This window comes from Triturus cristatus, chromosome 4_1 (genome assembly GCF_964204655.1).
Source record: "Triturus cristatus chromosome 4_1, aTriCri1.1, whole genome shotgun sequence".
NCBI lineage: Eukaryota > Metazoa > Chordata > Amphibia > Caudata > Salamandridae > Triturus > Triturus cristatus.
In genome coordinates, this window is record NC_140585.1 from 1,045,272,365 (window position 1) to 1,045,296,509 (window position 24,145).

Genomic DNA, 24,145 nt, shown 5'->3' on the forward strand with positions numbered 1-24,145 from the left:
AAGATTAGTAAAGTGTATGGCCGTAAGGAAGCAAAATTGAAAAATTAAAAAGTTCTGTAAATGTGAAGAAATATGAAGTTTGGGGGCTACATTTTAGGTTGGTTTTGTCAGATCGATTCCTGGGAGGAGTGCTGGCACATCAAACAGATTACAGTATGGACAATGGGTGGGCTCAACTGAATTTAAAGCTCCAAATTTCCTATTAAAATTTAGATTTTTGGACCCGTCGGCCACTTCCATGACACGGTGGCGCAGGGAGGTGCATTGGTGTGTGGCGCAGAAGCGACCTATGTATGCAGCCCGCGGTTGTCCCAAAAAGTTTCGAAGGGTTTCGGGTAAATGTATCGGGGTGGTGGAAGACTGAACTTTCCTGAGGCTTCCCTAAGGACATGGTTGTGGACATTGTTGCTTGCTATTCCTAGCTGGATTCATGTATGTGGGGGTATTATTTCCCTATTTTTGTCATTGTTTTGTACTGACCACTGTGCGAAAAGCTGTTTTTGTTTTTCTTGCTGCAAATGTGTTAATTTAAAAGGCAATAAAATTGATTATCAAAAAAAAAATTTAGATTTTATATTTGTTTGCAAAATACATGAATTGTTTCCTAATTTGTTTGATAAATGTTTGTTTCAGTAATTTTTGTATAGTTTTGCAGTTTGAAATTGCTTAGGCTAGGGTCCCCTGATTCCAATAATCACTCAGTTGGGGGAGGGGATGTGTCCCTGGATTCCAAATATGATTTTGTGGAGGTGCCCAGATAGCAGTAAAGATTAAATGGGGATCAACAGTAGTCATAAGTTTAAGAACCACTGCCACAGAGAATAGTAATGGTCCAAGACACCGACTTTAAATGAAAAATACATGTATTGCCAGCATAAACAACAATGCAGAAACTATGTACCGTACCTTCCAGTCCTTTGGATCAAGGGTCTTCAGCATTGGAAATTCTTCCAGCTGTAATTCTTCATTATCCGACTCCTCTGACAACTCCTCTTCATCCTCCAACTCCTGGAATGAAGCAGACACATTTCTGTCTCGCCTCTTAAGAAATGCTTCAAACCATCTCCCCACAGGTTCAACTTGACAAAGTAGAGAGGCTGAAAGGCAAAAATGTAAAACAGCACAGTTGCAGTTTAGTGCAGTATAATCACAAACACTGAAAGAAATCGCCCCTTGTTGCTTACTTGCAAAAGCCAACATTAAAACGAATACAGAAAAAACTACATATACTGGATAAATTATTGTTTAACGTTACTTTATGTATACTACACTTTTTTTTTTTTTTTTTAAGACGTGGACTTTAAATTCATAGAATCACAATCTATACACCACATTAAACAGTGCAATCTTCTACAACACATCATAAAATGTGAGACCTGGGGGTCACTGAAACTTAACTTAATCTAATATCTGGATGGATATATTGCCTTAAATTGAAAGATTAATTTCCCTGGTGTAAAAATAAAATGGAACTGAATCATCAAAAGTGCTAAGACCACAGCAATCGGGCACTAGGTAGTGTAATCCACCTGTCTTACCTTCCTTTGTGCACCATTTCTAGACTATGTTCAATCACCGCTCTCTCTCAAGTGGACTAGAGCAATAAAGCTGTACTTGGCAGAGAGGAAGAATTCTTTCTTCACCATTAAATTTACATTCAAGCTCATTTTAAACCAATGAGATGCCACCTACTGCATTATCTGCAGTTGCCATGGCTGTTACCATGGCCGTCCTGCATGGATAGCATTAATATAAAACCTGAAATTGGCTCTGGGGGGTGGGCGGAGGCAACCCATTGCAGCACTAAAGCTTGCCGAGATAGGAGTTAGAATATATACAAGAGAATAATTTTAAGGAAGGTTTTGATTATGGAGCCCAGCCAAGGAGACCTGCATTAGTTGGCATCCAGCCAAACTCCACCTGATTTGTCAGACATTTGTAGAAACAAGCTAACTAAAAAGTATGGCTGGTTTTGCCGGCTCAACTCCGAGCTGTATTTCATGCTTATGGCACGCCCTTCAGGTCCTCGTACGAAGGCACAGGTGCGCTGGGAAACTGAACTAGGTAGGCACTTACCACCTAAGGAATGGGAACACGTTCTATTCAGAGCACATCATACTGCACTTAACACTGCTGGAGCGGAATCCGCTTTTAAAGTAGTTACATATTGGTATTGTACTCCTGCGCGCGTGCACTGCTGGGACAAGAGTAAAACTGATAACTGCTGGAGGGGGTGTGGATTAACGGGAACCTTGGCTCACTTACTTAGCACTGTCCAAAACTGGTACGCTATTGGACATCGGTCCGTGATGATATTGACGCTGCGTTTCAGATTACGCTGCCCCGTTCCGCGGAGTACACACTACTAGGTCTCTCTCACCCTAGAGCCTTCCCGTTGAGATCTCTCAGAGGCAGGCAGATCGCACTAGTGCTGCTGACGGCTCTGCAGGTAATCCTGGCTCTGTGGGGGGACACCAACGACACCTGAGGTACTACCTTGGGTTCACCGTTTGTGGCAACTCCTGGCGATGGAGCGCATGTGGCTCAGTGTGGAGGGGAAGGGTAAAGATTTTGCGAAATTGTGGGCCCCTTTTCTGCACCTACTCACGAAAGACCTGAGAGAAGTGACATGGCCTAAATACCTACAGATTCTCAAGCTTTTGCCACTAGAGCCACTTGGTGACATCCAAAAATTGGCAGGATGAGCATAAACCCTGAGAGGCCCTGGGATAAGGGTTTAGGATCTATGATGGAACTGATGCGGAGAGGGGTGGGGAAGGGGGTAAAGGGGATTGTTTAAGTTGTTGTTCATTCGTTTTCTTTTAGTCCTATTATGGATGTCTTTAAACTGGCAGCCAATACAGATGTCATGCACGTTCGATTTTTTCGCTGCCGGCCTCTGGGTTGTGTGCCTGAAAGCTATGTACTTACGCTTTTGTCTCGCTCTGCCGGCCTTGAGATGTAGGCAGGAAGCTGTGTGTATTTGCTCTGCTTTCCACATAATAAAAATTGAGTCTAAAAACTATGGCTGGGAAATAGAACATAAGCTGTCCATTCTGCCCTCAACACCTACGGACTGTTAGAAGGGCCATCCTCACAGAAGGACAGACTATGTACCTGACCGCCCTGCGACTCACCCTTCCCGGGAGATGTAGCCGAGCACTGGCAGAAGACCCCCTCAGGGCTGGGTCTTGTATCTAGGATCGTACACGCTGACTTAGCACCACGCAACACAGAGACACCGCACCGTAGATTCTGAAGCACGTATTCTTTATCTAGAAATATCAGGACCTTTATGATCCGCAGAGTCGTCTGTACAAGTAGAGCAAGGGCTCAAAGAGTCTCGGTAGGGGGAGCGGGACAGTCTTAGGATCAGGGTCAATGCAGATGCGTATCCGGCGCACGGCTCTCAATCCTCGAGCCGGGGGATATGATACGATCTTTGGGGTCCAGCCGGACCAGAATGGTTCTTTAGTTGCGACCAAGTCTGCAGGGCTCGAGTAAGGACGTTGGAGGCCTGACAATCTTCAAGGAGCCGCGAGTCGGTCAGCAGGGCTCAGAGTTCTCAAGGTTGCGAGGGGAGCCGCGACCACGTCAGCAGGGCTCAGGTGATTTAGGCAGAAGTCCGTCTCTGCCAGGTGGAGCCGCGAAGCTGTCTGCAGGGCTCACCGAGGTTCCAAGAGTTCCGTCGGACCTTGGGGGGATGTTCTTTCAGCCGCGACCACGTCAGCAGGGCTCTCTTCGTTCAAGGATTCAATCTGCTGATGGCCCCAGAGCGCCCCTTGTTATAGGTCGACTCCTCTTTGATGTCCGGAGTCCTCACGGGCTGGGGTCTTAGCGCCTGGGGGTCGTTTGTTGGGGGTTCCTGCCACGCGGCCCTTTGAATCTTTCAAGGCGGGGTCAGGAGGGATCCCAGACACGCAACAGGCGTGGAGCCAGCCCTCAGGGTGGCCGGAGGGGCGATCGAAACCATCTCTGGAGAGGAGGTCAGAGGTGTGAATGAAACTACTCCTCCCTCTCCTGCTCACCGGGAGCTCTCTTCCCCCCAGCCGGCATGGCGCCACTAGGCCTGGGTTGCGCTTGGGCCGAGGGCGGCCATCTGGGGTGCAGGGCCTGGTCACTGGAGGTCGCGAGGCCGGTGGAGTTGGGAGGGTGCCCGGTGCCGGGAAGATGGAGGGAAGGACGGGGGTAGCCCCGGGTTCTGTGGGGGATCAGGTGTGGACTGGGTCGGGTCGGCTGCGTTAGTCGGGGCCGGGTGGGGTGTAGGGGTCAGTATGGTGTCGCTACGGGTCTGGATAGGCCACGCCACGAGGCCGGGTCCAACAGGGACCGACCCCCCCCTCCTACAACCCAGTACTACCACGTGCCCTTTGTGCTTCCGAAAAAGTTCTTTCTTCCCCTCTCAGTCTCCTCTGAATCCACTTTGCTCCTGAATAAGATTGAATGTCTCATGGCTTAAGATGTGTCATGATCAGATGCTGACAAATGAAGTATTTCTTTTTCATTGCAAGTTCTGAAAAATATTATGATGCTCCTAACACATGCTAGTCTGCTATATAGTGCAGAAAGAAATGTTTTCAGTTTCTAACTCTGTAAACTGTGAATTACTTAGGTGCTACTAAATACATGTGTACATACAGACATTTTTTGTTTAATGCCGCAGTGACACTCCCATATTTAAGAGACCCCTGTCCACTTTAGTAAAAGTAAAAACACAAGGCTAGCATGCCCAACAACACACATTTTTCAATCCAAAACTTTCATAAGAAGATAAGAACGACTGCTTCTGAAATAGCAGTACTGTCTGTTACAGAATGCCATCAGATGGAATAATCATGTGCACCATTTTTTAAATGTATATATTAGTTTTCCAAGACTTGTGATAAAATAGGAATTTTACTATAATTTACTATTATTACTGATAGCTCAAATAAACCAGCATTTTCAATGCAATAGGTCTCGCGTTATTAAAGTTTGAGCTGTTGGCATTGCTAATAATAATGCAACACCAATAGCAGCTCAAAGATTCAGTAATATGAGAATTATTGCATTGCAATTCTTTTTGTATATAGCACGAACTTGAGTGAAAGGTGTGTATTTATGTTGCATTGAGTACCGTGTAATTATGTGTTGTGTTATTATGTGGCACAGAGTGGTATTGTGTGGAGTGTATTTATCTTGCATTAAGTTGAGAGTAATTATGTGACGTGCAATTACGTAGTACTGAGTGGTATGTGGAGTGTATTTATGTTGTATTGAATACAGTGTAATTATGTGATGTGTAATCAATCAACCACACCACACACAACCCCCACAACCACACACACACACAACCCCCACAACCACACACACACAACCCCCACAACCACACACACACACACCCACCCAACCACAAACACACCCACCCACAAACACACCCACACACCCAACCACAACCACAACCACACCCACACCCACACCCACAACCACAACCACCACACCCAACCACAACCACCACACCCAACCACAACCACCACACCCAACCACAACCACACCCAACCACAACCACACCCAACCACAACCACACCCAACCACAACCACACACCCAACCACAACCACACCCCCATCCACAAACACACACCCAACCACAAACACACACCCAACCACAAACACACACCCAACCACAAACACACACCCAACCACAAACACACACCCAACCACAAACACACACCCAACCACAAACACACACCCAACCACAAACACACACCCAACCACAAACACACACCCAACCACAAACACACACCCAACCACAAACACACACCCAACCACAAACACACACCCAACCACAAACACACACCCAACCATGCCTGCACAACCACACCCGCACAACCACGCCCGCACAACCACACACACACCCACAACCACACCCACCCACACCCGCACAACCACGCCCGCACAACCACACCCACCCCCACACCCACACCCACGCCCGCACAACCACACCCACCCCCACACACCCACACCCACACAACCACACCACCACACCCACACAACCACACCCACCCACACAACCACACCCAGCCACCCACAGCCAGCCAGCCACCCACAGCCAGCCAGCCACCCACAGCCAGCCAGCCACCCACAGCCAGCCAGCCACCCACAGCCAGCCAGCCAGCCACCCACAGCCAGCCAGCCAGCCACCCACAGCCAGCCAGCCAGCCACCCACAGCCAGCCAGCCAGCCACCCACAGCCAGCCAGCCACCCACAGCCAGCCAGCCAGCCACCCACAGCCAGCCAGCCACCCACAGCCAGCCAGCCAGCCACCCACAGCCAGCCAGCCACCCACAGCCAGCCAGCCACCCACAGCCAGCCAGCCAGCCACCCACAGCCAGCCAGCCAGCCACCCACAGCCAGCCAGCCAGCCACCCACAGCCAGCCAGCCAGCCACCCACAGCCAGCCAGCCACCCACAGCCAGCCAGCCAGCCACCCACAGCCAGCCAGCCACCCACAGCCAGCCAGCCACCCACAGCCAGCCAGCCAGCCACACACAGCCAGCCAGCCAGCCACCCACAGCCAGCCAGCCACCCACCCACCCACAGCCAGCCAGCCAGCCACACACAGCCAGCCACCTACACACAGCCAGCCAGCCAGCCAGCCACACACAGCCAGCCAGCCAGCCACCCACACACAGCCAGCCAGCCAGCCACCCACACACAGCCAGCCAGCCACCCACACACAGCCAGCCAGCCAGCCACCCACACACAGCCAGCCAGCCAGCCACCCACACACAGCCAGCCAGCCACCCACACACAGCCAGCCAGCCACCCACACACAGCCAGCCAGCCACCCTGTTGGACAGGCCACACGAAGGGCTTGCTCCCTCCCCGCACGACAGGGCCCGAGCTCCGGCCCACCAGGCATAACCCACGAAAAGCACCTGTACCCCGTCTCCCGACGGATCTTCTGCCCTCGGACCTCTACTCATCACGGGGCCCAGCCCCACCGGCTCCCCTGGCCGGTTCAAGCCGCCATCCTGGGCCCTGCACCACGAGGCCGCGTGGCCTCGCCCCGACCCTAACCCCGGGCCTGACCGGCCCCGACATCCCGGCACCACCATCCACCCGGGAGGTGAGCGGACCACTTGGCAGGTCAATGGGAGGACGAAGTGTCAAGAGCTCTCCCCCCGCCAGGTGCCGATCGCCTCCAGCTCCCCCCGGCGCTGGCTCCACCCCCTGCTGGGTGTCTGGACACCTTCATCCCGGGCCCTCCGACCTCCAAGTGCGAGGGTCCGGACATCAAAGAGCGCCTGCCCTATAACTGGGGCAACTCCGGAGCAGGAAGGCAGTTGTATCCTGGAGTCGAGAGACACCGAGAGAACTCAGCCTTGACGGACTACTGGCGCTGCCGTAGCCCGCTCTTGTGAACCATCGTCCTGCCTGCTGGCGCTGCCGCGGCCTTCTGCAACATCCATCCTCGTCGGGACCTGCTGGCGCTGCCGCGGCCCATTGTAACGACCATCCTCACCGGGACCTGCTGGCGCTGCCGCGGACCGTACATCGACCATCTGTCCGGGACCTGCTGGCGCTGCCGCGGACCGTGTACCGACCATCTCGACCGGGACCTGCTGGCGCTGCCGCGGCCCGTACCAACTAAACCACCAAGCTCGAGGATTGTGAGCTAGTCCTCATCTCATCCGAACTACCTGACTGGTAACCAGACTGTCCCGTTCCCCCTTACCCTGCATTGAGAGACTTGAACCGAGGGGACCCCTGAGTCCAGACCTCCTTGTACCATTCAACCGTACCTTAAGAAGTGCTTATAAAGAACACTGAACCTTATCCTTGTGTGGTATCTGTCTGTGGGGGGGAAGTTACTTATCTGTACGATCGCTGGAGACGGCTCTCCCCGGAGACCTCTCCTCCCGACCCCGGCCGGCCCTCCAGGTCCGTCCATCCTTTCTAACATTGGTGGCCAGCGGCGCGATCCGAATCAACGCGGAATCGTACAGAGAGTGGCTCACCCCACGACAACAACACGATGTCAGCCAAAGATAGCAACCCCACCGAGAAATTCCAAATGGAGAAATTAGAAGAATACAACCACCGCGAACTGAGACAATTCTGCATAGAACTTGGCAATGCTACCACCGGCCTGAGTACCAAAGAGGATCTAAAGCACGCACTAGAGTCGTGGGCAGAAACTGGGGTCGCCGGACCCTCCGACCAAAGCAGCATCACACCAGAGGGGAACGCCACGGCTCCCGAGGAGCGGGGAACGGGCCTCTCGCAGGAGGAGATCCGAGAAAGAGAAAGAACCAGATTGCACGAGTTGGAAATGGCACGACTCAAGATGGATGGGGAACTCAAGTTAGCTGAACAGAAACTCAACCTCGAGCACATGCGGCTCCGAGATGAACGAGAAGAGAAGCAGAGACAGAGAGAGCTGGAGGAGAAAAAAATAACGCTCGAGCACGAGCGCAAACTGGCGGAAATAGAACTTCGGAAACAGAATAAAGAACTGGGGGTGCCTGAGCGACCACACACCCCGGGGCCAATCGAGAAAAAAGTCCACATCCCCAAGGATGTTGTCCGCGAGTATGTCCGAGAAGACGACATACAACAGTGGTTTAAAGCCTACGAGATCGCCATGACCTCCCACCGGATTGACCGGAGTGATTGGGGAGCCGGACTCTGGGGGAGGTTTATCAACGAGGGGCGCGATGCCCTACTACAGCTCCCAGATCACCAAATGTCGTCCTACGACCACATGAAGGCTGCCCTCCTCACCCGCTACGGCCTCACACCCGAGATGTACCGCCAGAGGTTCAGAGATTGCACCCGGATCCCAGGTACAACTTGGGTAGAATACGTGAACTATTTCAGCCGTGCCTTCGAGGGTTGGATAAAGGGGAGCCAGGTCACCACCTACGAACAACTCTTTAACCTGATGGTATGGGAGCACCTGTCAAACAACTGCTTCGTCGAGCTCAGGCAACACCTCCTCGACAGTAAGCTGACTGACCCCCGGCAGCTCGCCGCCGAAGCTGACCGATGGGAAAGCACCCGAGTGGGCCGGAGGGGGCCACACGAACAGAACAGAAACAACCAAGGCCAGCACCGTCCTCGGGGAGGAGGAGGGGGCCAGGGGCGAGGGAGAGGCGCCTTGCCCGCAACACCCGTGGCCAGCACCCCGGCTCCGGCCGGTCGGGGCAACCCCCCGTGGCGTCCTGGGGTCCGAGCCAACGTCACGTGCCACCGATGCCAGCGAGTCGGCCACTACGCCAATGACCCGAGCTGCCCGCAGAACCAAACACCCAAGCCCCGCCAGGTAGCTGCCGCCGCCCTGGGGGAAGAGCGATCATTGGAGGAACCAGAGGAGTATGAGCCGGCCCAGCAAGAGTGGGAACCGGCCGCCATGGTCCTGGCGTGCTTAGGGGGAAGAGACATGGTCCCGCGGGCTCCCCTACCCGCTAACACCAGGAAATATGGGCAGTGGGTGACCATTAATGGACAGCGAGCCGAGGCCTTGCGTGACACAGGCGCCAGTGTGACGGCCGTCCGCTGTCACCTGGTGAAGCCCGAGCAGATCCTGCCGAACATTCTCTGCCCCGTCCGCTCGGCAGACAACTCTGAAAGTCTGTGCCAAATGGCCTGCGTTCCATTCGAATGGGGAGGGGTCTCCGGCCTGTTGAAGGTGACGGTCCGGGACGATGCCCCCGTGGACTGCCTCCTGGGAAATGACCTCGAGAGTTCCCCGTGGGCCACCGTTGAGAGAAGAGAGCACCTGGGGATGCTGGGCCTCCCGGACTGGGCCTGCATAACCACCCGGTCCATGGCCGCCCGTGCCGTCCCTCGATCAGAAGAACCAGAATGGCCAGCACCTCCACCCCCAGTCGCCCCAGTAGAAGACACCGACGAGGCCGGCCTCCCAGACCAGACGGCCGAAGGGGACGCGCAACCCCAGGACCTTCCTGACCTGGCTCAGTGGCGTCAAGAGGGGGGGCCCACCCAAGCACAGTTCCGCCAGGAACAAAAGACCTGTCCCTCCCTCGAGGGACTCCGCCAACAAGCCAGCGCCCAGAACGCAGGGGACTCCACCGGAACTCACTGGGTCTACTGGGATAACGACCTGCTATACAGCGAGCAAAGAATCGCCGAGCTGGGGGCCGGTCGAGTACTGGTGGTACCTCTCCGCTTCAGAGACTTTCTGCTCAACCTGGCCCACGATGTCCCCCTGGCTGGACACCTGGGCCAAGATAAAACGTACAACCGCCTAGTGACCCACTTTTTCTGGCCGAAGATGAGGAATGACGTCCTGAACCACTGCCGATCTTGCCCCACATGCCAAGCCAGCGGGAAGAGTGGTCGGAAGCTGAAAGCCCCTCTGCAACCCTTCCCTGTGGTCACCACCCCGTTCGAGAGGGTGGGGATAGACATCGTGGGGCCTCTGGACCCCCGCACGGCACAAGGACACAGGTTCATCTTAGTACTGGTGGACCATGCCACCCGCTACCCCGAGGCGGTGCCCCTACGGACCGTGACAGCTCTGGTGGTTGGCCGGGCCCTAATGGGGATCTTCTCCCGGGTAGGCTTCCCCCGAGAAGTCGTCAGCGACCGAGGCACGAACTTTATATCCAAATACATGAAGTCCCTCTGGCAACAATGCGGGGTCACCTACAGATTCACGACCCCCTATCACCCACAAGGGAACGGACTAGTGGAGCGTTTTAACCGCACCCTCAAGGGGATGATTGGGGGATTGGAAGAGCCCCTCCGTCGCCAGTGGGATGTACTACTCCCGTGCCTCCTCTTCGCCTACCGCGAAGTTCCCCAGAAGTCCCTTGGTTTTAGCCCTTTCGAACTCCTGTACGGGCACCCTGTGCGAGGGCCCCTCAGCCTAGTAAAAGAAGGTTGGGAGATGGCCCCCCTAAAGACCCCTCCAGACGTCTTCAAATACCTCCTGGCCCTACGCAATCAGACCCGGCGCTTCAGAGAGATGGCCAAGGCGAACCTCGAGGCCAGCCAGGAGGACATGAAGAGGTGGTATGATCACAATGCCTCCTCCGTTGAGTTCGAGCCTGGACAACAAGTATGGGTGATGTCCCCCACCGAACCATGTGCCTTGCAGGATAAGTGGACGGGGCCCTTCAAAGTGGTCGAGCGCAAAAGCCCCGTCACTTACCTCATCGACCTGGGGACCTCCCGGAACCCCCTTCGGGTCCTCCACACCAACCGACTCAAACCACACTTTGCGCGCTCAGAACTCAGCCTCCTGATGGCTACGGACAGTGGGGCAGAGGAAGACTCCGAACCCCTCCCGGATCTTCTGAAGACTCAGGAGAATGACGGCTCCGTGGACGGGGTCCGGCTCTCTGACACCCTCACTTCGGAGCAACGCCAGGGCTGCCGGAACCTCCTACTGCAGTTCGCTACCCTGTTCTCCCTCACCCCCGGGGTCACCCCTTGGTGTTCGCACGACGTGGACACCGGGGACAGTCCCCCTGTCCGACACCGGGCCTACCGCGTACCAGATCGGGTACGGGCCTGCATACAGGAGGAGGTGGCCAAGATGCTCACAATCGGGGTCATCGAGCCCTCGGACAGTCCCTGGGCCAGTCCGGTTGTATTGGTCCCCAAAGCCGCTGCCCCCGGCACCGCACCTGAACTGAGATTCTGCGTCGACTACCGTGGCTTGAACGCTGTCACCCGGACCGACGCTCATCCGATCCCCCGAGCAGACGAGCTGATCGACCGGCTGGGGGCCGCCCGCTACCTCAGTATCTTCGACCTAACAGCGGGCTACTGGCAGATCGGCCTCACACCCAGGGCTCAGGAACGGTCAGCCTTCTCTACCCCCGATGGCCACTACCAATTCAAGGTCATGCCCTTCGGCATGAAGAATGCCCCCGCCACGTTTCAACGCCTCGTGAACCAGGTCTTGGCGGGGCTCGAAGAGTTCAGCGCTGCCTACCTGGACGATATCGCTGTGTACAGCCACCACTGGCCCGACCACCTCCGTCACCTCCACGAGGTCCTACAGGCCCTCCAGCGGGCCGGCCTCACAATTAAGGCCGGCAAGTGCCAAATTGGCCAAGGGTCTGTGACCTACCTTGGGCACCAAGTGGGAAGCGGGCTGGTGGCCCCGCTACAACTTAAGATTGCTGCCATCCAGTCCTGGCAGCCCCCCGTCACCCAGACCGAGGTCCGAGCCTTCTTGGGGCTCACCGGCTACTACCGGCGGTTCGTGAAAGACTACGGCAGCATCGTGGGGCCCCTCACGGGTCTCACGTCCAAGAACCAGCCGAAGCGGATTAACTGGACCCCCGATTGTCAAGCGGCCTTCGAGAAGCTGAAGGCCGCTCTATGCACCGCCCCTGTGCTCCAGGCCCCCGATTACAGTCGGGAATTCATGGTACAGACCGACGCCTCCGACCACGGCATCGGGGCCGTCCTTTCTCAGTTAAACCCCGAAGGTCATGACCAGCCGGTGGCCTTCATCAGTCGACGTCTCCTGGCCCGAGAACAGCGCTGGAGCACCATCGAGAGGGAGGCCTTCGCAGTGGTGTGGGCCCTCAAAAAGCTCCGGCCCTATCTCTTCGGTACCCACTTCCGGGTACAAACCGACCATCGACCCCTGCAGTGGCTGATGCAGATGCGGGGGGAGAACCCAAAACTCTTGCGCTGGTCCATTTCCCTGCAGGGAATGGACTTCACTGTGGAGCACCGACCAGGCCAAGACCACGCCAACGCGGATGGCCTGTCCCGCTTTTTCCGCCTCGACGAAGAGAGTCCCCAAGGAGATGGGTGACTCTCCCCGCCTTCAGCTGGGGGGGACGCATGTTGGACAGGCCACACGAAGGGCTTGCTCCCTCCCCGCACGACAGGGCCCGAGCTCCGGCCCACCAGGCATAACCCACGAAAAGCACCTGTACCCCGTCTCCCGACGGATCTTCTGCCCTCGGACCTCTACTCATCACGGGGCCCAGCCCCACCGGCTCCCCTGGCCGGTTCAAGCCGCCATCCTGGGCCCTGCACCACGAGGCCGCGTGGCCTCGCCCCGACCCTAACCCCGGGCCTGACCGGCCCCGACATCCCGGCACCACCATCCACCCGGGAGGTGAGCGGACCACTTGGCAGGTCAATGGGAGGACGAAGTGTCAAGAGCTCTCCCCCCGCCAGGTGCCGATCGCCTCCAGCTCCCCCCGGCGCTGGCTCCACCCCCTGCTGGGTGTCTGGACACCTTCATCCCGGGCCCTCCGACCTCCAAGTGCGAGGGTCCGGACATCAAAGAGCGCCTGCCCTATAACTGGGGCAACTCCGGAGCAGGAAGGCAGTTGTATCCTGGAGTCGAGAGACACCGAGAGAACTCAGCCTTGACGGACTACTGGCGCTGCCGTAGCCCGCTCTTGTGAACCATCGTCCTGCCTGCTGGCGCTGCCGCGGCCTTCTGCAACATCCATCCTCGTCGGGACCTGCTGGCGCTGCCGCGGCCCATTGTAACGACCATCCTCACCGGGACCTGCTGGCGCTGCCGCGGACCGTACATCGACCATCTGTCCGGGACCTGCTGGCGCTGCCGCGGACCGTGTACCGACCATCTCGACCGGGACCTGCTGGCGCTGCCGCGGCCCGTACCAACTAAACCACCAAGCTCGAGGATTGTGAGCTAGTCATCATCTCATCCGAACTACCTGACTGGTAACCAGACTGTCCCGTTCCCCCTTACCCTGCATTGAGAGACTTGAACCGAGGGGACCCCTGAGTCCAGACCTCCTTGTACCATTCAACCGTACCTTAAGAAGTGCTTATAAAGAACACTGAACCTTATCCTTGTGTGGTATCTGTCTGTGGGGGGGAAGTTACTTATCTGTACGATCGCTGGAGACGGCTCTCCCCGGAGACCTCTCCTCCCGACCCCGGCCGGCCCTCCAGGTCCGTCCATCCTTTCTAACACACCCACACACACACAGCCAGCCAGCCACCCACCCACACACAGCCAGCCAGCCAGCCACCCACACACAGCCAGCCACCCACCCACACACAGCCAGCCAGCCACCCACCCACACACAGCCAGCCAGCCAGCCACCCACACACAGCCAGCCAGCCACCCACCCACACACAGCCAGCCAGCCACCCACCCACAGCCAGCCAGCCAGCCACCCACACACAGCCAGCCAGCCACCCACCCACACACAGCCAGCCACCCACACACAGCCAGCCAGCCACCCACAGCCAGCCAGCCACCCACACACAGCCAGCCAGCCAGCCAGCCACCCAGCCAGCCACAGCCAGCCAGCCACCCACACACAGCCAGCCAGCCACCCACAGCCAGCCAGCCACCCACAGCCAGCCACCCACAGCCAGCCAGCCACCCACAGCCAGCCAGCCACCCACAGCCAGCCAGCCACCCACAGCCAGCCACCCACAGCCAGCCAGCCACCCACAGCCAGCCAGCCACCCATACACAGCCAGCCACCCACAGCCAGCCAGCCACCCACACACAGCCAGCCACCCACACACAGCCAGCCACCCAGCCACCCACACACAGCCAGCCAGCCAGCCACACACAGCCAGCCACCCAGCCACCCACACACAGCCAGCCAGCCAGCCACACACAGCCAGCCACCCACCCACACACAGCCAGCCACCCAGCCACCCACCCACACACAGCCAGCCACCCAGCCACCCACCCACACACAGCCAGCCACCCACCCACACACAGCCACCCACCCACAGCCAGCCACCCACACACAGCCAGCCACCCACACACAGCCAGCCACCCACACACAGCCAGCCACCCACACACAGCCAGCCACCCACACACAGCCAGCCACCCACACACAGCCAGCCACCCACCCACCCACACACAGCCACCCACCCACACACAGCCAGCCACCCACACACAGCCAGCCACCCACACACAGCCAGCCACCCACAGCCAGCCACCCACCCACAGCCAGCCACACACACACACACAGCCAGCCACACACACACACAGCCAGCCACAAACACACACAGCCAGCCACAAACACGCACACACACTGCCAGCCACACCCACACACTGCCAGCCACACCCACACACTGCCAGCCACACACACAGCCAGCCACACCCACACACAGCCAGCCACACCCACACACAGCCAGCCACACCCACACACAGCCAGCCACACCCACACACAGCCAGCCACACCCACACACAGCCAGCCACACCCACACACAGCCAGCCACACCCACACACAGCCAGCCACACCCACACACAGCCAGCCACCCACACACAGCCAGCCACCCACACACAGCCAGCCACCCACACACACACACAGCCAGCCAGCCAGCCAGCCACACACACACACAGCCAGCCAGCCAGCCACACACACACACACAGCCAGCCACACACACACACAGCCAGCCACACACACACACAGCCAGCCACACACACACAGCCAGCCACACACACACAGCCAGCCACACACACACAGCCAGCCACACACACACAGCCAGCCACACACACACACACACAGCCAGCCACACACACACACACACACACACACACAGCCAGCCACACACACACACACACAGCCAGCCACACACACACACACACACAGCCAGCCACACACACACACACACAGCCAGCCACACACACACACAGCCAGCCACACACACACACACACAGCCAGCCACACACACACACACACAGCCAGCCACACACACACACACACAGCCAGCCACACACACACACACAGCCAGCCACACACACACACACAGCCAGCCACACACACACAGCCAGCCACACACACACAGCCAGCCACACACACACAGCCAGCCACACACACACACAGCCAGCCACACACACACACACACACAGCCAGCCACACACACACACACAGCCAGCCACACACACACACACACACAGCCAGCCACACACACACACACACACACAGCCAGCCACACACACACACACAGCCAGCCACACACACACACAGCCAGCCACACACACACACACACAGCCAGCCACACACACACACACAGCCAGCCACACACACACACAGCCAGCCAGCCACACACACACACACACAGCCAGCCACACACACAGCCAGCCAGCCACACACAGCCAGCCACACACACACACACACAGCCAGCCACACACACACACACACACACACACACAGCCAGCCACACACACACACAGCCAGCCACACAGCCAGCCACACACCCAGCCACACACACAGCCAGCCACACACACACCCAGCCACCCACACACACACCCAGCCACCCACACACACACCCAGCCAGCCACCCACACACCCAGCCACCCACACACACACCCAGCCACCCACACACACACCCAGCCACCCACACACACACCCAGCCACCCACACACACCCAGCCACCCACACACACCCAGCCACCCACACACACCCAGCCACCCACACACACCCAGCCACCCACACACACCCAGCCACCCACACACACCCAGCCACCCACACACACCCAGCCACCCACACACACCCAGCCACCCACACACACCCACCCACACACACACAGCCAGCCAGCCAGCCAGCCACACAGCCAGCCACACAGCCACACACACAGCCAGCCAGCCACCCACCCAGCCAGCCACCCACCCAGCCAGCCACCCACCCAGCCAGCCACCCACCCAGCCAGCCACCCACCCAGCCACCCAGCCAGCCACCCACCCACCCACACACACACACATCCACCCAGCCACACACACACACATCCACCCAGCCACACACACACACATCCACCCAGCCACACACACACACAGCCACCCACCCACACACACAGCCACCCACCCACACACACACAGCCACCCACCCACCCACCCACACACACCCAGCCACACACCCAGCCACCCGCACAGCCAGCCACCCGCACAGCCAGCCACCCGCACAGCCAGCCACCAGCACAGCCAGCCACCCGCACAGCCAGCCACCCGCACAGCCAGCCACCCGCACACAGCCAGCCAGCCACCCGCACACAGCCAGCCAGCCACCCGCACACAGCCAGCCAGCCACCCGCACACAGCCACCCGCACACAGCCACCCGCACACAGCCACCCGCACACAGCCACCCGCACACAGCCACCCGCACACAGCCACCCGCACACACACGCAGCCACCCGCACACACACGCAGCCACCCGCACACACACGCAGCCACCCGCAGCCACCCGCAGCCACCCGCACACACACGCAGCCACCCGCACACACACGCAGCCACCCGCGCACACACACGCAGCCACCCGCACACACACACGCAGCCACCCGCACACACACACGCAGCCACCCGCACACACACACGCAGCCACCCGCACACACACACGCAGCCACCCGCACACACACACGCAGCCACCCGCACCCACACACACAGAGCCACCCACACACACAGAGCCACCCACACACACAGAGCCACCCACACACACAGAGCCACACACACACACAGAGCCACACACACACACAGAGCCACACACACACACAGAGCCACACACACACACACAGAGCCACACACACACACACAGAGCCACACACACACACACAGAGCCACACACACACACACAGAGCCACACACACACACACAGAGCCACACACAGAGCCACACACACACACACAGAGCCACACACACACAGAGCCACACACACACAGAGCCACACACACACAGAGCCACACACACACAGAGCCACACACACACACAGAGCCACACACACACAGAGCCACACACACACAGAGCCACACACACACAGAGCCACACACACACAGAGCCACACACACACAGAGCCACACACACACAGAGCCACACACAGCCAGCCAGCCACACACAGCCAGCCAGCCACACACAGCCAGCCAGCCACACACAGCCAGCCAGCCACACACAGCCAGCCAGCCACACACAGCCAGCCAGCCACACACAGCCAGCCACCCACACACAGCCAGCCACCCACACACACACAGCCAGCCACCCACACACACAGCCAGCCACCCACACACACAGCCAGCCACCCACACACACAGCCAGCCACCCACACAGCCAGCCACAGCCACACCCACAGCCACCCACCCAGCCACCCACACAGCCACCCACACACACACACAGCCACCCACACACACACACAGCCACCCACACACACACACAGCCACCCACACACACACACAGCCACCCACACACACACACAGCCACCCACACACACACACAGCCACCCACACACACACACACACAGCCACCCACACACAGCCACCCACACACACACACAGCCACCCACACACACACACAGCCACCCACACACACACACACAGCCACCCACACACACAGCCACCCACACACACAGCCACCCACACACACACACAGCCACCCACACACACACACAAAGCCACCCACACACACACACAAAGCCACCCACACACACACACAAAGCCACCCACACACACACACAAAGCCACCCACACACACACACAAAGCCACCCACACACACACACAAAGCCACCCACACACACACACAAAGCCACCCACACACACACAAAGCCACCCACACACACACAAAGCCACCCGCACACACACGCAGCCACCCGCACACACACGCAGCCACCCGCACACACACGCAGCCACCCGCACACACACGCAGCCACCCGCACACACACGCAGCCACCCGCACACACACGCAGCCACCCGCACACACGCAGCCACCCGCAAACACACGCAGCCACCCGCACACACACACGCAGCCACCCGCACACACACACAGAGCCACCCACACACACAGAGCCACCCACACACACAGAGCCACCCACACACACAGAGCCACCCACACACACAGAGCCACCCACACACACAGAGCCACCCACACACACAGAGCCACACACACACACACAGAGCCACACACACACACAGAGCCACACACACACACAGAGCCACACACACACACACAGAGCCACACACACACACACAGAGCCACACACACACAGAGCCACACACACACAGAGCCACACACACACAGAGCCACACACACACAGAGCCACACACACACAGAGCCACACACACACAGAGCCACACACACACAGAGCCACACACAGCCAGCCAGCCACACACAGCCAGCCAGCCACACACAGCCAGCCAGCCACACACAGCCAGCCAGCCACACACAGCCAGCCAGCCACACACAGCCAGCCAGCCACACACAGCCAGCCAGCCACACACAGCCAGCCAGCCACCCACAGCCAGCCACCCACACACAGCCAGCCACCCACACACACAGCCAGCCACCCACACAGCCAGCCACAGCCACACCCACAGCCACCCACCCACACAGCCACCCACACACACACAAAGCCACCCACACACACACACAGCCACCCACACACACACACAGCCACCCACACACACACACAGCCACCCACACACACACACAGCCACCCACACACACACACAGCCACCCACACACACACACAGCCACCCACACACACACACAGCCACCCACACACACACACAGCCACCCACACACACACACAGCCACCCACACACACACACAGCCACCCACACACACACAGCCACCCACACACACAGCCACCCACACACACACACACAGCCACCCACACACACACACAGCCACCCACACACACACACAGCCACCCACACACACACACAGCCACCCACACACACACAAAGCCACCCACACACACACAAAGCCACCCACACACACACACAAAGCCACCCACACACACACACAAAGCCACCCACACACACACACAAAGCCACCCACACACACACAAAGCCACCCACACACACACACAAAGCCACCCACACACACACACAAAGCCACCCACACACACACACAAAGCCACCCACACACACACACAAAGCCACCCACACACACACAAAGCCACCCACACACACACACAAAGCCACCCACACACACACACACACACAAAGCCACCCACACACACACACACAAAGCCACCCACACACACAAAGCCACCCACACACACACACACAAAGCCACCCACACACACAGCCACCCACACACACAGCCACCCACACACACACACACAAAGCCACCCACACACACACAAAGCCACACACACACACACAAAGCAACACACACACACACACACACAAAGCCACCCACACACACACAAAGCCACCCACACACACACACAAAGCCACCCACACACACCCACACAAAGCCACACACACACACACACACAAAGCCACCCACACACACACACAAAGCCACCCACACACACACACACAAAGCCACCCACACACACACAAAGCCACCCACACAACTTAAAGGAATCGGGTAACGGAAAGAGAAAGAACTCTGTCCAAAATCACACGTTTTCAGTCCAGTCAGAAAGTAGGACTTCGCCCCAACTAGTCCTTGTTTTGTAGCTAAGCAGATACAGTCAATTATTACAGTCCATTATTTCAGTAAGCCTGACGGGACATTAGAAAAAGAGAAGTATAGTGCAATATTAGGCACGCATTGTTTACCTTGTAACCGCATAAATATTTGCCGCGCATTTTCATTTTTTGTTACCTTGTAACCGCCTTCATTTATTTTACCTTGTAACGAAGTAAATATTTGCTGTGCATTTTCATTTACTTTGCCTTGTAACCGCTTTTTTACCTTGTAACCGCGTAAAGATTAGCCAAGCATTCCTCCCAATTAAGCAACAAACTGTATTGCAGCCGCAAAGCCACAAGTAAAGTGATATCAAAACTGAAAGCAAAGCCACAAGATGTATTTGTTTTACTGTCTGTTTCTTCTCTCATAGCGTATTCATCTTTCTCTTAGTTTGTGCGTTTTTATCTCTCTTTCAGTCTGTGTGTCTGTCTTTGTATATGCTCCTCTGTGCCCGTCATGCTACGCTATATGTGTCTACCTATGTGTACACTATTTGCGTGTATGTATCAAACTCTATATGTGAGGAAAATCTATCGTAATACTTTATAGGGAAAAAAGAATTTGTTCTAGACAATATTATAAAAAATAAATGATTTATTTTCTCATTCTTTTTATGAAGAAAAGAATCATATAACACATTACATGCAATATTCAATTAAAAAGTGATGATTCGACAATAATAAAAATCAATATAACAAACATAAAAGTGGCAGCTTTTGAATGGTCGATGCGCGTTTCGGCGTAAACAACGCCTTCATCAGGAGTAGCCACAAAAGTATCTAAAGTAATAAAAGAACATATAAACAATCATAAATAACAATATAATATTTATATTTTTTATCAACATTCTTTGTGTGATTTATTTTCTATATTGCAAACAAATCCAAGAAATTATTACAAAACAATTTCCCTATATAGACAGCTCTATTCAGTTCATGATATAACGTCTGTAATATTGAATGTTCATTTGAATTAATCTACATACAACTGCAAACCCTACTGACTTAAATTTAATCTAAGCAAGATAAAAGATAGGGGGAAAAAAAAAAAAAAAAAAGGAAGAAGAAACAAGGCCACGATAGAAAGATAAGCTAAATGGAACAAGGTACACAATTTTCCAAAAAAACGATCCACTTAAATTAATAAACATTTTAGAGGAAGACTAAAAAAAGCCATTAAAGAATGAATAGAACAACAGTGGAAAAAGATAAAGAGACCAAATAGGGAATATACTGAAGTAAACTTACTTCAAGTTTAATTGATTGATCTATAAAAGGAAAACTGCAATTCAGATATTTTCTTCCCACTTAGGATAGTTGCTGAAAATGCAAGATTAATATAATCAGCTTCTTATTTTGATACGCTGATGTGTATCTATGCTGTTTAACTATTATTTTAGACTCATTCCACATTAAATATGCGGAACTAAGTAATGGTATGTATTACAGTGGAAAGACTTACTTCGGCAGAGGTTTAGTTCACGTCTTTCTTCTGGATGTGACCTTATTATATTGCGCATTTGTTAAAAACCTTAGAAAAGGGGACAACGTATTCTTTAAGAATAATCATATTACAGTTAGAACTGAGCACATTCGTAGTCTAAGAATAACGCAATAAGACTACCTGTTGTATTGAAGAGGAATCGCTAATCGGAGCTCCAAGATATTCAATGTATAGAAAATATCCTCTTTCGCTAATGATTCGAATTGATAAAGGCAGAGGTTCTAAAGAAAAAGGAGTTATCATGAAACTACGATAATTAACCATCGTTTATCTAAACCGATCAAAAATAGGGGTAATATAAATTAGGACTACCTCAAAAAGCGCAGTTGTAGGGATATACGTTGTTGTGACGATCTTGTATAACTTCAGGTGTGCATAATTAAAAACAGTTTATCTGGAACAAAAAATTAATTAAGAATCTCAGGGGCAAATACCTTAATTCCAACTACTATTTCTGCCACCAAGTTATGTAGAAAAAACACTATTTGAGTGTTACGAATTACCTGGTTCTGTAGTTGTCGGGCTAAAAAATGGCCTCTGGCGTCTAGCGCACACAACGGGAAGCGGGATAACAAGGTATCCAAACTAGCCAAGTAGCTAAATACTCTATGGAATGTCATGTGACGAATCACATGACCTACTTCAAAATCTCGTTATAAGATCACGTGAAAAGTACATGATGTGTCTCAATAGCGTGTAAATATTTTTTAATCTTTAGAAATGGATATGTAAATACAACCAAAAGAGCGGGCTACGCGTCCCTATTTTCTTATAAAGCCATAACGAAAATACCCACATTAAAAAGGTTATACATAAACACCCGATTGAAAATAAAAATAGAAAGGGGACTATAACTTTAGATGTTCAACTATTTATACCGGAAATGACCATCCAGTAATCGGATAGAAACCAAAAACATAGAAGGAGGACAATTCTCCTAGGTAGTCCGATATTTCAATTAACTTTATTTGGTCTTAGGCACAATATAAAGGTTAGGAACTTGGAACGAGTTTTATTTATCCCGTTTTAAAGAACTGTGTAATGATTTTTCTTAGAATGGAACAAGGAATTATACCTAAATAATTTGAATAATGCAAAATGGGGCCAATTATTGCATCAAGCAAGTTGAAGAAATAACCAAAAAATATATATCAAATAGATAACTCATTATCGAACACGAATATATTCGATAAGAAGATACTAAATAATCAGTAATCCCAACTGAAGAATGGGTCTATAAATGGTCAAATGATGGCATTCTCCCAAGGTATCTCATTATTCAAACCTTTCTTAAAGGTATTGAGGGAAAAAATCCAGAAAACTTCACGTTTTCTGCGTATTTTGTCGCCACCCTTATTATTCGGGGTTCTGATTTTTTCCAGAATTCTCCATTGGAGGTCTTCAGGCTTGTGATTCATATCAATGAAGTGCTTAACTAGAGGTGCTATGAGTTTAGCAGTCCTTATAGCCGAGCGATGTTCAGTAATTCTGGTATGAATAGCTCTGGACGTTTCTCCAACGTATCCAAGATTACATGGACAGAGAATGAAATAAACAATATTTTGAGTTCTACAGTTCCACATCTCCGTTGCTTGTATGGTGAAACCATTGTGAACAAAGGTTTCTCCATCCAGAATAGAATCACATGATATACATGACGAACATTTGACTGTTCCTTTAATAGGTCTGTTGCTATCGATAGATTTTTGAATGAACGCTAGCCTAAGTGTCTTTTTATCAAACCTTTTTTCCCTATAAAGTATTACGATAGATTTTCCTCACATATTATACAATGATTGCCTAGGAATTTATCTCACTACACTAAAATTACCCTGTCCTAGGAATTGAACTATTTGCTGTTCAGGGGGTCCTTGTTTTTACCTTTTGTTTTACCCACAGCTAGACTGTGCAGGGCTTGTTTTATGCATTTTGCGATCATTTATCAAATTGGTCTGTAATTATTTGAATGTTTTGATAAGTGTTAGTAATAGCTTTGACTTACTATATCTGTTATTTTGCCTTTTCACCCACCCTTCTTTTTTTTCTCTGCATTATCTTATCTACTTTCTCTTCTTATTGTTTGGTATCTAACCTCTTAAAAACATGGCTCAATTAAAAACCTTTGGCTTCTCGGATGAGGAGTTTGCGCTACTTGTAGGAACTAGTAATTCCTTTGGGAATAGTTCCAAGGATAGTATACACAATAATGAAGATATAAGGAAATTAATAGATCTTAAGAAGAAG

The 24,145-nt window shown here is 54.2% G+C and overlaps 1 protein-coding gene across 1 annotated transcript in view; it reads right to left on the reverse strand.

The window, feature by feature from the left end:
* DNAJC2 (DnaJ heat shock protein family (Hsp40) member C2) overlaps positions 1-24,145 on the reverse strand; it is a 316,362-nt gene that overhangs the window by 266,209 nt on the left and 26,008 nt on the right. The window contains exon 2 of the mRNA XM_085654025.1: positions 907-1,097. Within this exon, the coding sequence (XP_085510151.1) occupies positions 907-1,097 (191 nt within the window). The remainder of the gene's footprint in view (positions 1-906; positions 1,098-24,145) is intronic.